At 42.2% G+C, this 23848-nt stretch overlaps 1 protein-coding gene across 4 annotated transcripts in view; it reads left to right on the top strand.

Moving 5' to 3' along the window:
• SORCS1 (sortilin related VPS10 domain containing receptor 1) overlaps positions 1 to 23848 on the top strand; it is a 467090-nt gene that overhangs the window by 164533 nt on the left and 278709 nt on the right. For all 4 annotated transcript variants that reach the window (XM_054729115.1, XM_008144286.3, XM_054729116.1 and 1 more), the window contains exon 2: positions 1724 to 1791. In XM_054729115.1, coding sequence (XP_054585090.1) covers positions 1724 to 1791 — 68 coding nt within the window. The remainder of the gene's footprint in view (positions 1 to 1723; positions 1792 to 23848) is intronic.

Genomic DNA, 23848 nt, shown 5'->3' with positions numbered 1-23848 from the left:
CTGAGGCTAGAAGTGATCCCTTGGCCTGCAGACAAAATCCTGGAAATCAGTGTCACCACTTTTCTCCTGAGCTGGAAACAGCAGTCCTGGGCCAGATGTTCTAGGTCCATGGTCGTCAAACTGCGGCTCGCGAGCCACATGCGGCTCTTTGGCCCCTTGAGTGTGGCTCTTCCACAAAATACCACGGCCTGGGCGAGTCTATTTTGAAGAAGTGGCGTTAGAAGAAGTTTAAGTTTAAAAAATTTGGCTCTCAAAAGAAATTTCAATCGTTGTACTATTGATATTTGGCTCTGTTGACTTAATGAGTTTGCCGACCACTGTTCTAGGTTATAGTTTATCAGGCGAGGAATATGAACCTCAACAGAAAACGGAGCAGCCCCATTTGGGTCTTTTCCTTATGTAAGAAGAAGGGGTGAGGATATCAGTGCTTAGGAACACACTGCTCTGTTCAGTCTCCCCAAGCTCCCTGGTGCTCATGGACTTCCCATCACCAGGTGGACGCTGGTCATTGCTGCAGGTGCCCAAACAGGCAGCCACGCTAGGGCTGAGTTTCAGTGGGGCTGAGAAAAGGTATACCAGCTCTCTAACAACTTTGTGGTTTTTTTAAAAAAAATACATATATTTTTATTTCATGGAGATGGATAGAGAGAAACACCAATGATGAGAGAGAATTGAGCCCACAACTCAGGCATGTGTCCTGACAGGGAATCATAAAGTGACCTCCTGGTTCATAGGTTGATGTTCAACCACTGAGACACACCAGCCCGGGTTCGTGCCTGTCCTAAATGGGCTACAGACCCCCGGGTCTCATCTGTATTTGTATTTTCCTCTGGCATTAGGCAACATTCCAGGCTCCTAATAAATGGGTAGTAAGTGTTTGTTGAATTCTGAAAGAATGAACTGCAATGTTTGGGCTTCTCTGAGCGAGCAATATGTTAGAATCAGAGGAAGACTCTCTGTGACATTAATGAAGCTTGCATTTCAGTGCCCCTCATTGGATGGGTCCCTTTCCAGGACCTGCCCTTAAGTTTGGAATCATAATCTTATATCCTGCTTCTTATGGAGGGCTCCCCAAATTCCATAGGCTTCAGGACCCCGTAAAACATAGAGTGGAGCCTGTTCAAATGCTGTGGCTTAGCCCATGGGTCTTCTTCCATCCAGTGGCTTTCCCCAATATTGGGAGATGAGAAGAAACTGATAGAGCCAGGCCTGCAGAGAAGAAAGGGAAGGAACTAACATTTAAGAACCTCATGCTAAACCAGGATAACTTGCATTTCTTACCTAATTGAACTCTTCACAGCAACCCTTTCTGGGGGATAGCACAGTGAGATTCACAGAAGCTAAGTAACGTTTCCATGTGGTACAGCTTCTAGGACCTTCCACTCTCCAAACCATCAACTCAGTGGCTACCTTGCAGGATGCATATTTCAGAGCTTTGCAAGTCTTCCCAGAAAGTGTTAAGCCCACCAGGGTAAGAAAGGTCTAGGATGTTCAGGTAACTTGCTGTGAGAGTGGGAGAAAGTTGGGGAAGGGATCAGGCTTGAGCAGTTTCATGGAAGGCACTGGCAAATCCTTTCCCAGTCAGCATAAGGGAATGCAGTAACAATTCATTCAATTATGTTAAGCGCCCATTAAAGGAATCCTAAACCCTCCCTTGGGCCATTTCGCTTCTGTGAGATTGTAATTGTTTGAGACTAACCATGATGTCTTCTTTTGCCTTCAGGTGATTCTCATTTTGACAAAGCTCTACGACTATAACCTGGGGAGCATCACTGAGAGCTCACTTTGGAGGTAAGTAGATAAACGAAGCTAATGATTGCTGTGTTATTTAATCATGCCCACCACTGCTCTCCCCACCCCCTTTTTCCCAGGTGAGAAGCTAATGATTGCTGTGTTATTTAATCATGCCCACCACTGCTCTCCCCACCCCCTTTTTCCCAGGTGAGAAGGTGAGAAGATCTCTAGTTATTTTACCCTTTCTTCCTCTGCTCTCTGTTCCCTAGGCCATGGTTGGGGTTTATCTGCAGCAGGCCAGATCCTTACTTCTTTATACAATCCTCCCTTTGGTCACAGTGAGATCTTTGTGCTAAACTGTTCATTAGGTTGTCCTTAGGAGTTTTGGTCCCCACAGTTCTCACTGACCTGTGAGCGTAATGGAGCAGTCTGTGTCATGGGCCCAAACCTGAACCAATCTCTGAAGGCCAGTAGAGCACTGCCTCTGATTGGTCAGTCCTGGGTCATATGATAAACTCTGAACCTGGGAGAGGATAAAAACTACCCCAGAGATAATATGCCGGATCACTGGCTTAAGGAAATAGAGCATGGAAAAGTTGGGGTTAAGCTTTCCTTTACAAGGTATATTTATTTTGTGAACAGTTTTCCCTTTACGGTATGGGTAAACCATAAGGTATGGGTGAGGAGCTATTAATCGATCTTGGCTGGAAGTTTCTTTGTTCTAGAGGCACCTTGCCATCTGCTCGCATCTCAGGTCAGCCCAGTTCCATGTCAGGCAGCAGGTAACGAGCCCCTGGCTTAACTTTGTTTGACTTCAGTTAATTTATATAGTTCTCATGCACTCTCTTATATTATTCTGATTTGTCAGTGCCCTTATCATAACAATGGTTAACTTCTGATATCACTTTTGATCACCCATCCCCAAAACACACACACACACACACACACACACACACACACACACTAAATGGGAGTGGTTATACTAAGAAAATGGTCTTTGTTAATATAAGAAACATTCAAACATGTGAAGAATTTTTGTGTGTGAGTTTATTTGAGCTGGGAAGCAGAATCTCAAAGAACTGAGATAATGCTCTCAAGAAAATGGCAGTTTTTTACCTGGTTTTATACCTTACAATCAAAGGAGAAGTAAGTGGGTTCCATGAAATCCATTGGTGATAGATTAGGGAGGCGGGGGAAAGCAAAACTGGGAAACCTCTGAGATTAGATAAAAAGTAAAATGATAGTCACATGCTTCTTTTACATGGAGGTGTGTACAGGATAGTTAACAGCCAAAAATTAACATGATGACAATAACAATGAGGGAATTTATGGTCTCCACTCTGGTGCATTGGTTGGGCCCTGAGAGGTCTGGAAAATGGGAAGTTACCCTGACAGTCCAAACTTGTGTAGTCTTAGATGCAAAAAGACAATAGGCTCTGTTAAGATCAAAGTTAATCTTTGTCAGGGAAGATACTGCTGTAGGACATAACTACCGATTATAAACTGCTTTTAGTTAAATTATTAATTTCAGACCATCCTTTGTGGTTATTTTAGGTCTCTGCATTTGCAAGGCCTCCATGCAGGCCATTCTCTGAGCTTGTCAGGTTAGCATGTGGCCCCTTTTCATCCACATCTTTGAGCGGACAAAACTAGTGAGTGTTCACTGCTTAAGATCAATGGGCATTCTGTTACCTTTCCTATGACCGGGAAGAATGGTTACCTGCTCTCAATCTCAGAGCTAGGGTCCAGAGGGAAAGACGCTCCTCCCCACCCCCCCACCCCGGCATCTGTGTCAGGTTCCAACCCTGGTCTAGTCCACAGTAACTGGGAAGGGAAGATTGATTTACATGGTAGTGATTTGATTACAGAGCCTGCATCTGTCATACAAGAGGAGGATCATGGATTGGATAGACACCCCAAAGGAATCTACCATACCCTGCCAGGGGATTGTTCATGAAAGTTCATTTTTACCTGATATCTACTTCCTTTAGGCTTGACAGTATATCCAGGCAGCCCTAGTCAATTGTTCTCACCTCAGGAGGACTCCGGCAGACCAAGGAGAAGGCTAGATTCTGTTCTTTTACTTGTTGTCAGGCATTAAGGTCATTGAACTCCTCCCCCAACTAAGGAGGTCAATTATGCAGTGTTTATACCACCAGGACATTTTGTAACGGAATTAAAATGTGGGAAGTTTGGTAGAGCCTCAAAAAGTAGCGTTATTTAAAGCATTAAGAGCCTGACACCTGCTGTATTGTTTAAATTCAGTCCCCGTTCATCAGAATCTCAGCGACTCTGAGTAAGCTTACGCTTCGTTGATAGATTTCTCTAATGTATTTAAATATATGAAAGTAAAAGCCGGCTTCTTTTATACTGCAGTGCACCTGCCACATAAAGTGTAGTCGGCATATTAGAAAATTAAAAGGTGTGCAATTCTGTCTCCGTGGGACAGGCTTTTAGCAGCTATAACTCTCCACCTGAGCAGTGGGAAGGACATGCCGGAGGGACATGAGGAGCAGTTTGTCTTAGACAATGGAAGCTCATGTTCAAGGGCTCCTTTCTCTCTCAGGGCGCATTGTTACCCATGCCCCAGTCAGGGAAGAATGTACTTTTCTGATCTTAAGGGAGGAGGATATAAAAATGACATAATACTTCAGTAATATTAGGCCTTCCTTCTGAGGGAGCAACCCCAGGGTTTTAAGATTGGGTGAGTGTGGCAAGAATGACCCACTGACTTTTCAATCTTAGAATCAATTTCACTAAAGGATATATATATACATACACCCATATGTACAGACACACATACTACACCCACGTGTTTTTATTTTTCTAACATACCCACAATAGTCATTTGCCATATATGTCATATGTTATACATGTCATATGTGGCAAATGACTACTGTGGGTATTCTCCATTATTAGAACTACTTATTATAATGCTTTGATAGATGAGCACAAGCCTCAATGAAAATATAGTTCAGAAAAGAAAAAAGGGAAGAAGGAATAATATTTATAATACAAGTGCTTCAGTAGAGCTTGCATTTTCAGGCAGCTCATGATGCCCATCTGGTCTTTGGGGCATCACTTTGGGGGTGCTCATACAGAGGAGACGTGGGACAGGCCTGGGTGGGTCAAGGATGGGAATCGGGACTAGAGCTCCTCGCGTTTCTAGTCACCTAGTGCAGCCGTCCTTGAAGGACAGCGGACTGGTAGTACTGACTCATTTTTCTCCCACACCAGCTGTACTTTCTTCTCAGAATACCTGCCTATGCCCCAAATCGGGGGGGCTTGGTAGAGGCACATGGCACCCCAGCACTGAGTGCAGGACTTAGCACATAGATGATGCTTACTAAGTATTTGTTTTTGAACAGACCAGTGAACACTACAATTCTCTCTCTTCTGCATGGTCATCAATATGTAATTTTGTTTCTCATTCATTTATTCAACATAGATGAATTGTTGAACTCCTTTAGTCTTAAGGTTCTATCCAGGAGAGGGAACCTGGGTGGGTTCCCCCTTTTGATAATGGCATATAGGCTTTGTCCTCCAGGTGTTCATTGTTTAGGGCCAAGGTCTATGGACAGTTAAAGCGAGAGAGGTCCGTGAACTTGCAAGTACCTTGCCATATGTCATTGTATGGGGAAGGTACTTAAGCAGCCACCCAGAACTGCCAGATCCCAGGAGACAAATCTAATATAAAAACTAAAAACTGTCATACAACCATATGTGTTGTGACAAAAATGTAAGTGTTGCTTCTTTACTTTGCTCATGTGTATATTTTCTCTTCTCAGCTAGACTTTAAGCCCTTAAACACAGCACTTTGCTGGTTTAAGGATAATAGCAACGAAGCCACTAATAATGACAACAATGATAGAAACTAGCTCTTATTGAATAATCATTATGTCTCAGGCATGATGCTGAGCGCTAGATATGCATCCTCTCAATTTACTTTTACAGTGTATTCAATGTCACACAGTTAGTAAATAATAGCCCACACAGTTACAAGGATGCTAGTTAATAAATTTTAATCATTTCACTGCTTATCTGTCATCTGGATTCCTATCTGCCTTATGGTTGATCATTCAATACCTAAGCAAGTAAGCAAATTAAATGTTGAACTTTTTAAAAACTGATGTTAGAGAGAGAGAAACATCGATTGGTTGTTCCACTTATTTATGCATTCATTGATTGATTCTTGCATGTGCCCTGAATGGGATCCAACCTGCAATCTTGGAGTATAGGGACAATGCTCTAACCAACTGAGCTACCTGGCCAGGGCCGCGCAAATAAAATTTTAATCTTACATGTATCTGTTTTTCAAAGAACTGTGACATTCTGAGCAGCATTTGCCCTATTCTTGAAAAATACCGGGCCATGGGAAATAGCTTCTTGTTCAACAAATAGATACATGAACTTTTCAATTGAGCCCTTATTCTTCCCAACTTTGACCAGCTGAATCATTAGCAGGGGGCAAGTGGCAAATGCCTCTGGGGTGTGAGAATAGGAGAGAGACCAAGAGGTGGCTGACCTTGTGGTGAGAGTCCTAGGTCTTTTGACCTCACTGGGTTAATGAGCCCCGGATGGCAGAGTGAGAGGCCGCTGTACTGAATGAATGAGCTTTCACTCCCTGTTGGACTTGTCATTGATTACACCTTAATCCTGGAGCATGTTGTTGATTTGGTTTTGTGTTGTGCTGTGGTTCACTCGGGGGAGCCAACCTGAGGAGGAAGGAGTATGAGCCAACACAGAACAGTGAACTACCCTTCAGGATCTTCTCCACCTGACAGTGGATTAAGCTTTGAGATTTGGTAGAGCTGGTGGTTTAACCACATTGAAGCAAGATCAGCTTTAGGGCTGAGATAAATAAAACATCAAAATCTGGATACAGTATTTCTGAGTAGAAATATATTCATCCTTTTCCAGTCTGGTGCCAGGGTAATCAGCGAGGTGCTGACAGAGGCTTAGCTGGTGAAAAAGCCCTAGGCAATTCTGGAAGGACCAAAGAGTGCTGTCTTAAAGGGGCGCATAACCGCCAGTGCCTCTCTGTGACAGAGCCTGCCTGACACAGCTGACTTCTTTTCAATTTCAGTGGTGTCTTATTTTCAGATCCACATGAAACACACACAATCTCTTGAACAGATCTCCAACATTATGCATTAGTCAAACAGCAGTTCTTGCTCTAGGTGGGACAAAGGAACATAGAGTTCATGTAGAGAGAGTGGGTTAGGTTGTCTGTTTGATTCTACACAGGGAGCCCGACCTGTGTCCTTATCCCAGGAGCCACTTTGTCCCATTCTGGGTGTAACACACAGTGATTATTGAGACGTGTCCCAGTGGAGTGTTTGTGGAGAGAATGGCGTGGCTTTGGCCAGTGTTCTCTGGAGAGTACCCAGGGTTCAGGCTGACAGAAGCTGACCTGAAGTCGGTCACTCTGCCAGCCCCGTGGTGCTTCCCATTAGCTAGTGATCTATTTTCCCTCCCTATTCCTCATCCAGGGAAAAACAAAGGGCACCTAGGGACAGATTGTTAATCCCTGCCTTAAAGGAAATTTTGCTACGAAACCCAGCTTTCTGTCAACTCAGAAAACGAGGGTAGAACAGAAATACCCGCCCTGAAAAAGGAAGAGAATAAAGCTAGAGTAGGGTCATTTCCCTGCAGGAGAATTGTTCGTGTTACACAGCCTGTTATTCATCCCGTGCTTCCAAATGTTTTCTGCAGCCCCATTGGCCCCCGGAGACCCACATCCCCAGCAGGATGAGGAGGTGCTTTGGATCTGGTCCTTTGGATTCTGTCAAGCGTTATAACTCTCTCTCCCATCTGCATAACTGTGTCACACGGAGCACCTTGTAGTTCCTGGAATTACACATTTACTTTATTAAACCTTATTGCTATTTTTAGAAAATAAAATAGAATGTAGGCCTATTATGATGAGCCAAACAAGGAAGAGACAACAACAGCAACAACAAAAAAGTGAATAGAATCTTAATTCCCACTCAGATCCGACTTCCCCAAGGGGAGTGATGCTTCGAGTTTTGGGTGAGTCTGTTCATATCCTTATGACCCGACTCGAAAATGCCAGCAGATATATACTGATATCAGGGTCACATTTGTGTGTGAGAAAATAGGAGTAACTATTCATAGGACTCTGACGACCTGCTTATTTCACTTAATGAGTCACGGGTGCCTGCCCAGAGGAATACATTAAAAAAATGGGTCAGGTCTATGAGCATCAAATAGTGTGGATGTTGTGTACTGAACTAAACGATTGCACACCTGATTAACTTCTGCAGCGCTTCAGGTGTTCTCAGGGCTTTTTTATCCTCATAACAACCCTATAGGCCGGGCAGTACCAGTAGCCCAGGTTTACATATCAGAGAAATGAGGCTTAGAGAAAGTAAGGAATGTGCCCCATGGTCACAGGGCAGTAAGTTGGCAGAGCTGCTTCCCAGGCGTGTTCTCTTAATGCCTGTGCTACACTGCCTCTCCATTACCTTCTAAATGAGTCTTTAGCTAATTTCCCACAATATTTGCTATTACTTAGAGTGGTTCAATAAACATATTTGTAAGCAGGTTCTTGCGTTTTGGTAATTTTCTGTCTGTGGAGTACTCTAGAGTGCCAAAGGTGATATTGCTGTAGCAACATACATGCATTTATAATGTTGGTAGGTACCTGCGATTACTTCCTGAGAAGGTTGGAGCAGTTTACATACCCATGAGCAATGACAGATTATATATCTCCCAATGATTTCACCAGCACTGGGTATTTTCAATACTTAAAATTTTACTAGTTTTGGGGTGAAAATGGTGGCCTGATCTGTGTGTTTTAAGGGGTGTTTCCCTGACTATTCGTGATACTGAACATATGTTCACTGGTGTGTGGCAAGGTTGACCTCCTTCCCTATACCGCAAGCAAAGGTAGTTGTTCCTTCCTCAGTAATCCTGTAGTGTATCATGTAACTTTGTCTTACAGTGCTTATCAGATAGATATTTGGTTGCGTTTGCACTGTATTCTAGGCACCTTTAGGTGCTGATAGCATGGCATATTGAGGAAACTGCCCAAGATTTCCGTACAGTCTTCGTGTGTGCAGAGTACTTGGAGATGATTTTGGAAGAATAGAAAGGGCTGGTTTTACATAGAAATGCACAGTTTTCTGTACTGTGTGTTTCCAGAGGAAGTAATGCACCATAGAAAGATTTGGGGCAAGGGAACACTTGATTAAAGGTGAATTGAAGGGGGAAATGACCTTGGTCTCTTGTTGAGAATTCACTTAGAAAAGAGCAAAACTGCTGATCATGAGGACAGTGGCCATTGAGGTAAGAAGTAAGAGATGAAAGGGAGCTGACTTTGTGGGCATGAAGACTGTAGAATGGAATATGGGGGCAGCAGACATTCCAATTGATCTTATAAAGTAAAAATGAACAGGGCAATTGGATGAATGGGAAGGTGAGAGGGAGACATATCTCAATGGCTTCCTGCCTTTATCTTGGAGAGTAGAGTTGACAGTGAGGTATGTAATGCACACATCTGCTCTACTGACATGGTCTACTGAGCACCTACAACTAGTGAGTGAGAAAAGGGTATGGAGACAACTTTTTTTTATTTTTAATCTTCTTATAGAGTTTTTACTTTTATTATTTTTATTTTTTAAAACTTATCTTTATTATTGAAAGTATCACAGATGTCTCCCTTTTACCCACACTGACTCAATCCCCGCCCCCCGCCCCAACTTTTGCTCTCTTCCCAGCCTTCACTGCACTATTGTCTGTAAAACAATTCTTCGATAGAAGAAGCTGTAAAGGGAAATAAATGAAGAAACATGCTGTTGCATAACAGAGGTCATAGACTAAAGGGACTTCCTTTAAATGAGGACAACCCTGACCATAGTTTGTAGGACGAGAAATCAGTGGGAAGAGGGTGAAAATGTAGGAAAACTTAGGGGGCGATAAAGTTGGTAGAGAATCAGGTGGCAGAGAGGACATGAATTTGGAAATCACACAGGGGAATTATCCAGCCATGGTAGATCAGGGTGGAGAGGGGGCTGGGCAGAGGGGGAGCATCCCTCTCACCAATCAGGGAGGCCAGAGGGGGCTCTCACATAGAGCAAGTTTTCTGAGAAATCCAGAGCTGAGGGAGCTCCTGCCCTTGGGTGTCAGGTCAATGGCGAATGGACTTCAGAAGAGGCTTGGCAAACTGGGAGAGCTCCTGAGTGGACATGGAGAGGGACTAACAGCTCAGGGACACACAGTGCTGTGCAGGCAACGCTTGGGTCCCAGTGGAGGGTTGTGCTTCCCTCCCACGGGCCTTGAGTAATAATCAAGGAGGCAGCTGGCTATGGAGTTTGGGAGAGGCACTAAGAAAGCACAAGAGGGCAAAAGGATGGAGTGGGTGGGAATGGTGGATGATGGGGTCTGGGCTAAAAAGAGAAAAAAAGGTGAAACTGGCGTTTGGGGTCAGGCAAACAGTGAAATAGCAGGACCCTCAATTGGATCATGTTTTAAAGCCTAAGAAACACTTAAGAATAGTATGCAGAGAAGTGTGACTTTTCACATTAAACTTACAACATATGTAGCCCCCAGGGGACTCTAGGAAAGGGAACTGGTCATGGCAGGTGGTGGTAATCAGAAGAGCATTTTATTAAAAGCTTCTGGTTAGAAATCCACTGAGTTCCATAGGAGAAGGCACTGCTGTGTTTCTGTATGTGTTGGGGGCAGCTAGATCTGCTATCAGGCCCCCCACTTTCAGAGATACATGTGATAGCTCACCCCTGTACCTTCAAGGAACACTAAACAGCCTTCTCTTTTCTTGTTATGGTAGATTTTCTCCAGGCAGCTCCTAACTCAAGACCTAAGACCTGCATATTAACCACATCCCACAGTCATCGAGCAGGGGGAGGGGGGGTGGGGCGGGGGGGGGGGGGGAGCACCCGGATATCACATGGGTGTGATGTTAATTTCCTTTCTGGTCACCGTTGTTTTTTTTTTTAAATTAGTATTTTATTTTTTTCTAAATACAATTTGCTCTGGAGCCCTTGCTCAAAATGTGCTCCATTTATATTTAAACATCCTTTTTTTTTGGTTTGTTTTAGTTTAATTTTGTGGACACTTAATTGACCGTGCCTTTGGCTTCTCCTATTCCTCTTCTATTGGGTATTCATATTTCTTGGCTTTGACCACCCCACTTACTAGAATTCTCAATAAAAAAAGATCATTATATGCTCCCAGGGACGGTGAGCCACTTGTAGGATCGGCCAAACAGCATGTGCTCTTGGAAGGCTGTTCCATCCGCAGGTCAGCATTGGGGCTTGGGCGTTGGACTTCCTGGGGGTGAATCTAGGCTCTGTCCACTTACTCTGAGATGGTGGGGAGGTTCCTTTAGTTCTCTGCTTCATTTCCTCATCAGAAAAACCAGCTGTAATAGTATTTATCTCTTGGGATTATGGTGACACTTGAGTTAAATATGCATCGGTAATACAAAACAAAAACCTTGGATCTTGTATTTTTCTAATCTTTGCTTGAAATACATTTTCCCTTTGATTTGGTTTACCTAATAAGTAATGATAGACATTAATTTTGGTGATTTCCTAATGTGCAAGGCACACCTCTAAGCACTTTATATGTATCAACTAAATTAATCCTCACAATAACCCTGTGAGTTTGGTACCATCTTTATACCCATTTCATAGATGAGGAAACCTGTACACCTGGTCACAAGAAAGCTGAGCAGTCTGTCTCCAGAGCCCAGGCTTTGAAACCCACACAGACCATCTCCTGTGTGATCCCTGTCCTGACCGCCCTCTTCCACACGGAATACATTACCGCACGTGTGCTGTTACTTTTGCCATCTTCTCCTTTTCAAATGTATCATTTTGAATTGTAAGCACTTTCTGTATTTTTATTACCCTTACTGGGACTATTTTAAAGGTTGCTTGTTATCTTATTCACCTTTGCATCCTCAGGAGCAAGACCAATTCTTTGCCCATACGTGTTCCCTGAAAAGGAGCACCAAGACACATATATTGGGGAAAGAAGATTTAAAAAAAATTCTCCGTGTCATCTGTGGACTTAATTAATTGATGCAAAGCTTGTTCCATGCTATATCTCACAGGCAATCCAAGGTTAACGGAAGCTAGTTTACTCCGATGTCAGGTCTTGCTCTAATTTATTGTCATCGCCCATCAAGGAGGTGACAAATATTAATTTGACTTCAGCATGTCGAGCAACATGTTGTGTTGCATGTCTGCAATGAGGGTCCCGTGAGTGTTGGAAACTGGTATGACGGTAAAGTGGAGATGAGTTAATTTCTGTTAGTATCCCTTCGTTTGTTTTCCTTCTGTTCACATTAGAGTGTTGCTTAAAAACGAATGTCATGTGGAGCCCGTTGGAATCAATCCTGAGCACGGCACACTGTGCTGTCACCAGAGAATTAACTTCAGGCAGGGGGATAGGGGACACTGTTGAGACCAGGCTCAGCTGTGATCAGTGACCAGGGAGTCATGCATGTCACCAAAGCTGGCATCCAGGGAGGGGCTTTGCCCTTTGTATTATAGGACAAGGGGAATGCAAGTAGCATTAGCAGAGAATTTTAGAAAACCCCGTTCCTTCTTTCAGGTGAAGTTTCCGAGACACTGTTCATCCATGAATCAAGCCAGGGCACATTCAGCTCTGTTCTCCTCTTTCCAAAGGGAAATGGTGTGCTGGAGAGTTATTCCTCAGCACAGCTTTATTTCTTTCTCCTGCTGGGATGTATTAGCAAGGTCATCACCTTTGCTTTATTGGTTTCAAACAATCTGTGATTGTGGAGGATTATGACTTCTTAGCTAAGCTTGCAGAAGCCAGAAGCCAGGAATGCAATCAATTCATGAAAGGCACAGGACTTATTTTATTTTTCTTTTTAAAAAATGTATATATTTTTTCTGCCAGCATTTCTGGGGACTAAGACTTAAAAAAGCATTTGAAAAGAATTGATCTTTGAATGTCCTGCTTTATCACGCCTTTCAAATAAGAACACTGAGTCAGGCCAGTGTGAACTTAGCTTTGACTCCGTGAGTTTGAAAGAAATAAGATGACTTCACAAAAGTCTGTCTTTTCCCATCCCCAACTCAGACCCACATTAATTGGAAAATGCGTACTCATTGCAGTGTGCAAAACACGTACCTTTTGATGCTATTGGGGACTTGGATTAGCCATGCCTACAGTTTGACAAATAAGTTCTCTTTGTGGAGGGGCAAGGATATTTTTGGTCTGAAAACCCTTAACCCTTGATTACTATTTATTGGGATATCAGGATTATTTTTTGTGTTTTTATTTGTTTGTTTGTTTTTTCTTACATTGCCATCATTTCCCAACTTTCTGGGTCAGCCTTTCTCCATTTGTTATTGTCATTCTCCTTGTTGAGAATCTATCACTTCTAACCTCTAAGGAGTATGAACCAGGAGGTCACAGTTTGATTCCAGGTCAGTCGAAGCATATGCCCAGGTTGTGAACTCATTCCCCAGTGTGGATTTTCTCTCCTCATTGATGTTTTTATCTCTCTATTTCTCTCCCTTCCTCTCTGAAATCAATAAACATAAAAAAAATGAGTGTCGGAATTTAAACTCCACTCTTCCTTCTACATTGCATGGGCAAGTTCCTCTTTCTGGGTTACAGAAAGCAATCCCAATGACTGTCTTTTAAAAAATTAACAAACAAATGTTATAACGCGGAGACTGTCCTTTTCCTAGGCTCCAGTGAGTCCCAGCCTGTAATAGCCTTGGCAGTCAGACTTTTGCTGACACCAAGTGCTTCTAATGCCTGCTGCACTCTTGATAGAAGTCTGGCCTTGGAGTTCCCCTTCTTGGCAACTCTGCAGAAGTCAGAGGCCAATGCTCAGATGCTGAGATGACATATGAATCTGTGCACTCTGCCTGTACCCACCACTTTTTAAATTTGGTCAGTTTTTTGGTATCTATAAAACTATAAGACTCTTGCCTGGCCAACGTGGCTCAGTGGTTGAGCATTGACCTATGAACCAGGAGGTTGAGCATTGACCTATGATTCCCCTTCAGGGCATATGCCCGGGTTGCAGGATTGATCCCCAGTAGGGGGCATGCAGGAGGCAGCCAATCAATATTCTCTTTCCTCATTCATGTTTCTGTCTCTCCCTCTCCCTTCCTTCCTAAAATCAATAAAAATATATTTTTAAAAAATCCAAACACTGTAAGACTCTTGCGCAAAAGGACAATGCTTACTTATTCATTGGGCAGTCAAAGCACATGATACAATTGCTCCTTCAATCACCAGGAAGCATATAGGATGAGGAAGGTGGGCAATGGAGTCAGCTACTATCAGTGCTCCAGGCAGCAGGGAACAGCTGAGGTGGCTGCTTCCATGCAGCCCTGATTAGCTCAAGTTCACTAGCCACTATGACATCCTGAGCTACATCAAATTGCCACCTTTGCTCTTAGGTCTGAATTTATTCATGTTCCTCTGTTACAGAATTTACTATGCAGCCAAAAAAATACGCAGGCATACAGGAAAAACCCATTTATTTTCAGATGTTTCACATGTACCTGTATAGTGACTCAGGGGAGACTGTTTCTCTCCAAATCCTGAGCAAGCCAATATGGAGGAAGCTTTCTGTTTATACCCTTTGGTTTCTTTGTCCTGCAAATATGTGATGGGACTTCCAGACCTTTCATGGGCTTTGCAAAAAGCCCCAGGTGTTGGGATGGGGACCGTGAGACCACACCTAAAGGCCTGGCCTGGTGCCAGTACTGATAACCCCGTCTGGGCGTTGTTCATGGCTTATGGTCTCTGTAAAATGGGAGTACTTAGGTAAACTGATCTTGTAAGACCAGATTGTGGAGAAAGGGCCAGTGACTTAATTATAGGCTATTAAGAATGTACATTAGGTTACTGGAACAGATTCAGATTGCTAGCCCCCCCCCACCCCCCTTCCCACCAAAATGTCTCCTTTTTCCCATCATCTCATCTTCCCCAGTTATAACTCTGCAGGATATATTCAAACTGAAATTTAGGGCCAGTTTTTATTCCAAAGACCCATTGTAGCAGGGCAAAGATCAAGGTGCAGTTATAATGGCAAACATCAAGATGATGGGTGTGTGGTGTGTTAAACCCTTGAAATAGGCCTTGTAGAAGGAGGGAGCAGACCAAGATTGTGGATTTTGGGTCCTCTTCCCTCCACTTCCTAGGCCTGTTTTCTTCATTGATATATGACACTTTTGATCATCAGTAGTCCCTTATACCCACCCACTGGAAATAAAACTGGCCTTCCTTTTCTTGTGGATTATTTATCTTTATGGAATAAATATTGTTGAGTTGGTTACTTAATCTATTCAAAGCTTAGTTAATGTTATTCTCTCTGATCCCATTTTCTTCATCTGGTAAATTGGACCAATAATACCTCAGCATTTCAGATTCAAGGGAGCACACATATGCTAATTCAAGATTAGATTTAGGGTCCATTGTATTAACTAAGGGCAGAAACTAATAAAAAAACAAGGTGGTCCCAAAGAACTACTAGTGTTTTGTCAGGGTAGGGTAGTGCTCTGCCATATCTGAGAAGTCTACTATTTTGATTTTCCACATTGCTATTATAGCTGAGGCTTGCATTATATTCAAGAACATTTTTTTCAGTTAATATTTCCTATTAAGGGAATGGAGATATAATTTTCCTCTGGGGGTAGGGAGAAACTTATCATCATCAAGACCACATTTGACCTGTGGAATAAATCAGTGGATCCTTGAACAATATCTTCGCTTTCAGCTTTCCAGTATCCATGAAAACCTAATTGCCCATAAGTATATCTCATACAGATTTATGTTCAGGAGAAATGTATGTGAAGCCTCAGATACATAGTGGGTTAATTCCAGGGTTCTTGTTCCAGCATTAAGAAGGGTTCAGCAACCTTTCTCTATTCAAGAAAGGCTGTGTATAGATTAAGTAGGAGTCCAGAGACGAAAGATAATTTTGAAAGGCATTAGGGGTCAGAGGAGCCTAGCTGAAGGTACTAAGTTCTAGTTCTCCTTATCTCAGGACCCATTGCTTTTTATTAACACAAATTGTCCTAAGACAAGGTGGAGATATACATTTCAAAGACCAGGTTTTTGTACATAAGCATTGTCAGATTGGGGAATAGCCTATGGCTGTTCAGGTGTTTGGCCAACAGGAGGCAATAACATGTAGATTAAGAAGCCCTGAGCTGTCTGGCAGCAAACAATCATCCTATTCAGGTTTGGGGGAAATGCCTTTAGCCATTCCAACAGGTGATAACATATGTGACTCAGCCCTTGTTGAGTCCCCAAGTTCCATCAACCTTTTGATGAAACTCTTGCAATTATGACATGCTGGAATTGGCTTCTGGCAGTGGGTCTCATTAAATATAAGTTTCCTCTATTCATAGCATTTTCCATATATTCTTCCTTTATTTGTGCCTGAAGGGGCTGGTATTGATCCACCAAAGATGTACTGGGGGTAAGAGAAAGCCTGCTCTTAGGTCGGCTATCAGAAATCTAAGCTCCTATCTTGTACTTGAGTGTCTCTTCACTACATTTCATCTCAGTTTTGTGCTGTTTGCTGGGTGTAAGATCTGAGCAAGCGGGTTAATAACCATCCTGTAGTTTTGCCTAAGGAAATCATGCAACTAGTACTCACAAGATATCACTTATAAGTCAAGTAGAAATAGGAAGGAAAAGACTTGGGACGTCCTTGTGAGTCCTTATGTCACAACTGATGGCTTGGGGCCAAGTTGAAAGTTAGAAAAAAGGGGAACTGAGATGTTCATCAGCTAATCAGTATTTAAGAATAGTTAGCTTCCTTCACTTGCTGCAAAGATCACTTCTGCATATTTTCAGGAGGTACTAAAGAATAGTTAGCATTCAAATGTGCCCTAATCAGAGGGTGATAGGGGGTTTGTATTCAAAAGAATGAAGCTTACAGGCTGCCAGTCCTTCAAATTTAATTCTGAAATTTCTAAGTACTTTCTAGAAATGTTAGAAATTCTAAATGAAAATTGAATGGTTCATCAACTTGAATTTTCCTCAAACTCTTGCAAATATGATTAAAATATTACATCCACTGGAGAGATCGTTGCATTGTTGAGTTTTATGCAAAGTGAACAGTATGTCCTGTGAATATCTGAGAGTTGGTGTGAGCCAGTCTTGTAGCAGTCTGAGCACTGCTGCTAATTGTGGGATCTTAGACAAACTGTTTTATTTCATAGAGTCTTGGGCTCCTCATTTATAGGAAGGCAAGTGTGTACTAGAGGGGCTCTGATTTTCAACCTAGCTTTTACATTCCATATTTCTAAGAATGTTGCCCCCAATATTTGCCTTGCTTGAAGCAGATGTCCTCATACATTTTAGAATTGTAATAGGAAAACATTAGTACCCCTATTCCCCCTAGGATGTTTTTTCTTCAAATGTACACAGCAAAACTCTTTAGTAGATGATCAGAGGTGGACAGAGGCAGGTAACACACTGTGGTTTTGTAGGTTAGAAAGCCTGGTTTTCATGGCCACTGACACAGAGAACCCATGCCGCAGGTTGAAATAATAGAAACTGGAGAATTACATTGACTAAGTTACCTTCTGTCTTTGAACCTTGATTTCCATCTCATATATTGGGGATAATAATAAGTCCATCAATCAAGTTACTATAAAGAATAAATAAAAATTTTAAGAACTTGTCTGGCACATTTGAAGTTATAAGAGATAGAAACTTAACTGAAACTAATGCCTTCTGGTTGCAAAGGGAAAAGAGTTGCTATTGTTTACTGAAAAGCCTCTGTGAGCCTCAGTTTCCTCATTTGTAAAATGGTACTCCAAAAATTCTTTCTTTACTTAAGGTTGCTACAACTGTCTGTTAACCAGATAGCAAGATGGTCCATGTGCTCTGTAGGTTGTAAAGTTCCCTGTGGGTGTTAGTTATCTTTAGTTGGGAGTGGAAATGGGAATAACTTGACCTTTGCTTTCCTCCACCAAGGTGGGGGACATGCTGGATGCAGCTGTCCAGGCATTGTAGCTCACCGGATAAAGGACTCCTTGAAAGTGTTTAGTTTGCAAATGTTTGCCTTGTAGCATGGGAGCAGAGAACAGTTTCTGCCACATCACGAGTTCTCAATACCTATCTCTTTAATGAAATAGTGAATTAATAAGTCACTGATTTTATTTTAGTTTATGTTCTATTGATCATATGCCTGGCAGTATATTAAGTATATTTTATACTCAGGGGCTCTTAATCCTGGGCACATTAGAATCTCTTGGGGAGATTTTAAAAATATTATGCGTGTGGCCCCACTGAAAACTGATAGAATCAGAATCTCTGTGACTGAGCCCAGAAATATGTAGTTTAAAAGCTACCCAAGTGACTTTCATGTGCGAGGGACATAGAATCAATGAACTCTTGATCCATTGTTTTCCTGGGGTTTGCTTGACTGGGCTGCTGGCTAATGTTGCCAATTACTTCTGGGTGTCCAGCTTTCAGGGAACACGCTCTCGCATCGTGCCATTTGTCATAGCTTAAGTCTTCTACATCGTCAAGGATGCAAAGTCATCATCCACATTAACAGTGTATTCTCTTCTGCATCTGGTCCTGAAGAAACACAGTCATGATGTCCATGTAAATTATAAACGTAGACCCCTTTGTCACGTGAAAGAAAACATGTAAATCAGGATGGACCTGGTATGTTGTAAATTGCTGAGGCCTGGGTCTCAGACTGGTTTCAGAATCACAACTACTGGTAATTACTTTATGACAATGTGAAATGAGGAGGCAGTGCCTGCAAGGTGGTGTGAATTGGAGGCTAATTCCTATTTGTTTGGTTTGCAACTCTGTTGGCACAAACAAGCTAAAAATTGCCACCTTGAAGGTGCTTCTGATTATAAAGAGGGAAGATCAGAAGGGCTCACTTTGCGTGTTTGTTGAGGATGTCTTCAGAACAAAACGTGTCTGGATTCTTTGGAATTGTTGCCCCTTTTTTTTTTTTTTTAAGATGGTTAACATTTTCATTCTTCTTTAGTTCCTGAGTCCCATGAAAGTGTGATTTTGTGCAAGGCGCAAACATCAGTCGAACTGTAGACAGGCATGCACACGTGTGGCGCGGGCTAAGGGGAAAGATCACTATCACTCTAAGGCGGCAACATGTACCTCTGCTTTGTCACCCAGTGACCCAGTGACACTGTGAAATAACAACTCAAGGTCCCGGTATAACACAGGTGACAGGAGGCTATGAGATGCTTCAAGGAAAGGTGATTAGATGCCAAATGAATGGTATCCAGGGAGCTATCAGCAGCCAAATGTGAAGCTATTTCCACTCAAGGCAGTGATTTCTACTGTTTTGGGGTATCTCCAGGTATTTCAAAAATGTCATACAATTCTCCAAAAGAATAATATACTTGTAGAGCATATGAATACCATAGTATATGTTGAGCATGGAGGTGGTGAAAATTCGCATCATGTCACTGCTACAGAATGAGGAATCATCAGGTGGACAGCTGATCTGCTTGATGCACCATTCCCCATAAGGACACCCCCAGAGCACAACTGTCAGTGTCCCCAAGCCTCCTGGGACCATGCATGTCTGTGACTATTCCTGCTGCTCTGGAAGAATCTGACCCCCCCTCGCCCCCTGCACCAGACATTTTTCCCATCTCACTGTCAAATGCCCCCCGGATTTGTGGTGCATTTATCTTCGACCACCCTTTTGTTTCTCTTTTTGTTCTTCCCTTTGATTCCAGAAGTGTTTTTAAAATAATGGATAGCAGTTCATAAACAGCCTGGCGGGCAGGATAGAATGAACAGTGGTGTGCTCATTGTGATAGACTGTGCCGTCTGCAGATAATTTACCAGGGCAGAGTGCTGGCATACACAGCCCTGCAAGAAGGAATTATCCCTGATCTTAAACCAAAATCATTCTCGAACGTTTCCATTATTCATAAGGCGTGAGCCATGCAAACTACAGGAGGCTGTCCTGTGATGATGCCTCTGAGCTGGTGGGTCTCCAGTTTTGGAGTCAGAAACAAGCAAACATCTGTATTTGCGCATTTGGGGAAATTGCCAACTTTCAGAGAAAGAACTTTACACTGGAGTCCAGCAGGAGAAGCAGAGTTTTCTGCTCTTATCACTGAATCTTTCCCCTGCCCCTTTCCATGCTCTCCCCGTTGAGTTCTGGGACCTTGCTCTAGTAGTGGCCATTAGCTCCATCACGTTGAATGTACTTCATTACTTTTCTCTCTTGCCTCTGCTGTCAACCCTTTGATGGTAGGACAGGTTTCTTTGTATGTCCCTCACCCACTGAAGTGCCTGGCACATTAGGTAGGCTTATTAAAATTAATTAAATGAAGGACCAAATGAATAAAGATCCAAAAGGGTATTTCTGGGATTCTCTATGTAGTATCTAAGTCAAACCTCCTCCCAAATGTTATTGAACCCTCAGGGTCTGCCAGGAGAGGAAGGGCAGGGCGAGGACTTCCACCTATAATTTGTGGAGATCCTAAGGTCACAGTATCTGCATTCATATGCCTCATAGGTGTCACAGTTCAGCTCTAGGACATTCTGATGGCAAAGCTCCTTTGAAATTGGCTCAGGTTATCCTTTCTTTGGAAGGCAGATTTCCTACAGAATGTTGTTGGTTACTACAGCTTTTGAGCAGGTGTGGTTTGTGGAGGAGGTCGTTGGAGGCTTCCTAGACTTTTGACAGAAATTGCACTTAGGAACCTTACCTGACAGTGTGACTTAAACAGATAACACCCACAAAAGACAAGAACCATATGATTCCACTCCTATGTGAGATAAAAACTGAAAGCAACAAACGAACAAACAAGATACACAAAACTCACAGACACAGAACAGCCTGGTGGCTACCAAAGGGAAGGAGGATGTGGGGTAGTAAAGGGTAAAGAGGGTCAAATGGATGGCAACAGAAGGAGACTAGACCTTGGGTGCAATATAGACACCATGTATCATAGACTTGTACACTTGAAACGTATAGAATTTTATTAACCAATGTCACCCCAATAAATTTAACTTTAAAACACACACACACACACACACACACACACACACACACACACAGGCACACACACACACAATGTGACTCCTAAGAACCACTATGTCTTCCCAGATTCTATTAAGAAAAAACAAAACAGCCCTGGCCGAGTGAGTTGGTTGGTAGGAGTGTCGTCCAGTACATCAAAAAGGTTGTGGGTTAGATTCCAGGTCAGTGCACGTACAAGAGGCAACTGATGGATATTTCTCCCATTTATGTTTCTGTCGCTTTCAAAGGGAAAAAAAAAAAGTAAGAAAGAAAAACAAACATATCCTTGGATGAGGATTAAAAAGGGAAAAGCATAAAACAAGATGTAGCTGATTCAAGCACGTGCAACACAGACAGCGCTCTCCTGCGTGGGTGTCATGCCTGTGAGCTGCTGTTTTCTTTAATACAAGGACAGTCATTTATAATGAGATGCACTAATGCACACTTAATGCATAAACCTACACACGCCAGCTTCTGCATATTCCCAGTGGCAACAAGAGGCAAGGCCAGCGGAGGGTTCTGCAAACAATTTGTATTCTGATATACGGCAGCCCTGCCACTGCTTTGCAGGGTAAGCTGATGACTGTTGACTCGCAGCAGAATGACTCTGCTAAGGAGTGACCTTTTCTGGCAATTTTCTAGCCAATAGGTCTTAACCCATTAATTAATTCGTTTGCTTAAGCAAAAGGGGGCCTTCCTATTCCTTCTCTCTGTGCAATTGCTCATTTGACACCATACTCAAAAATTATTAGTTCGGGAATTTCAATGACTGTGCATCATTTATTTTCATTTCTCTGGTTGGGATCTCAACAATGGAGTGTTCTGATGATTCTGTGTGTGAGTGTGCTTATGTGGATGTATAGACTCTCACAAGTGTGTGTGTTATAAAACCTTGCTGACGGTTCTTAAAATGTAGTCAAGAACAGAAGCTTCAGTGACAAAGTTTGATTTTCCGTGTATTCAGGATATTAAAGCAAGGGAAGGAAAATGAGCCAGAGAGCCTGCAATACAGCCTTTCCTGGGTGATCTGCTTTTTTCAGACGCTGATTAGGGCGCTGGTGTGTCTCAGTGAGGCTTCACTATTGGAGACAGGAAAGCATGGAAAGAGACAGTGCTGTTCCTTTTACGATAAGGCCCCCTTCCTCAGGAGGAAAAGGAAACACAAGCCCTACTATGTGGACCTCACTTTTCCCAAATGGGCCAGTTCACCTCTTTTTCTAGTCTGCTATCCCAGGCCTTTTTCTTCGTTCTTTATTGAAATTTTCTGGTAATGCCGACAGGGAGACCTCTATATAATGTATAGTGAAAAGCAGATGGAAAAAGGATGAACAGCTGAGATTTTAGAAATCCTTTGTTCTGGAAAAAATTCATTCTCTTCTGGTCTTCCATATAACCCCCTTTCAAGTCCCTGGTGTCAGGAAGGCTACCCTTGAACATGAAGAGCTCTGATTTCTCACCTGTGAGGGTCTGCACCTTTCCTGTGGATGTTTTAATGTGTCTAGTCATCAGCATACATACGTTAATAGCATTCTTTAGTTGCATGTACCTGCAAGTAAAAAAAAACATACTCTTAACTTTTCCTATAAAATTACATGTGTATACAAACATTCTCACTGGAGAAAAGCATGTGACAGATATAGAAAGTTTATTTGCTAAGGAAAAAAAGTAAGAAAAGGTAAACATGAGGGGTGGGTAGGACAAGACCGTGAACTCGCCTCCCGTGTGTTTGGGGCAGCCTTCATTTTCCTACCTCTTTTTTGCCTCCTCCCAGGAGATTGGAATACCTCTCCCCATAGACATTTTTGGAAGAATGGTTATTGTTGATCTAATATCTTACTACTATTAGAATTATTTACTGATTCTCTTTCTTCAGGGTTAACTGTTAGATTTGACAGTCTATTTGTGTATCCTGTCTTCTTTCCTAATGTTTTGTTATATTAATTTTAATCATATGAGATTATAATTTTTGACCATTTTTGAACTACAAAATGGTTCAATCTAATAATAATAGATAGTGATACATATTAAAACTTTATCATTTGTTCAGCATGTCACACAGACCATCTCATTTAATTCTCATAGTATCGACTCCAGTAATTACCTTTTTTTAATCCCCACTTTACAGATGAAACACTTGAGGCTCAGAAAGGGAAAGTGACTTATATTAAAAGGCTAAGGAGGAAGCTATATTAATAAAGTCTGTTCTCTTTGACTTTGGAGCTTTCAGTTCAAGGGACACATATTATTTTAAAAAGAGCTATTCTTTTTTTTTGTATGAGTTTCCTGTTTTTGATAATATAATTCTTTTTTTTTTAATTGTCTGAAGCTTTACATATGTCTCCTTTTTCCTGATTGACTCCCCTGCCCCAGCCATTCCTACCTCAGGCAAGCCCCCACCATCCCATTGTCTGTGTCCATTGGTAAAAATCGCTATTCCTAATGGCTTATTGAACTGATCTTACTTTAGTATTTTTTTATCTTAAAAATATTAAATCCCCTGATTAAAATTTACATTGATTTTACTCTCTCATTGCTACAATGAATGCCGTGATGTACTCCACTCTTAGTTTACTTAATAACCTGTATGTTTTAGCTGGGTATAAATGAATTTGCTGTCTCCTGATCTCCTCCCGTGTTATCCAAAGATGGGCAGTATCTAATATGAGCCTCCAGATTTGCCAACAAGGAAGTTATCTTTTTTTAAAAAAGTCACTTTTCACTTTCAAAGTGTTTTATTTTAGAATCTATTTAATGGCAGAACCCTGGTAGTGTGTTTATATAAAACATTTAGTTTGTGCCCAAATTTCCAGGAACCCAGATATTGTAGAGAGCCTGCTACACTTGTAACTGCAGCTCCTTTTTTCATCAAGAAAAGCTTAACAAAAACATTGCCTTCACTCCTCCCTGGAACCTACTGCCCCTTGGACTCTAGTGTTACCCCCTCAGATACAGGACAGTGGTTTTCTATTGTGTTGTTTTGCTGGGAAGGAACAATTTTACCATAAAAAAAAACACAACAGAAATAGACTCAAAGCAATTATGTGTGAAAAGCTGCATGAACAATTTTCAGGTTATCTAGACATG

Source organism: Eptesicus fuscus, chromosome 17 (assembly GCF_027574615.1).
Source record: "Eptesicus fuscus isolate TK198812 chromosome 17, DD_ASM_mEF_20220401, whole genome shotgun sequence".
Classification (NCBI taxonomy): Eukaryota; Metazoa; Chordata; class Mammalia; order Chiroptera; family Vespertilionidae; genus Eptesicus; species Eptesicus fuscus.
Note: the sequence above shows the minus strand (reverse complement) of the source record. Positions and strands in the feature narration are given on the sequence as shown.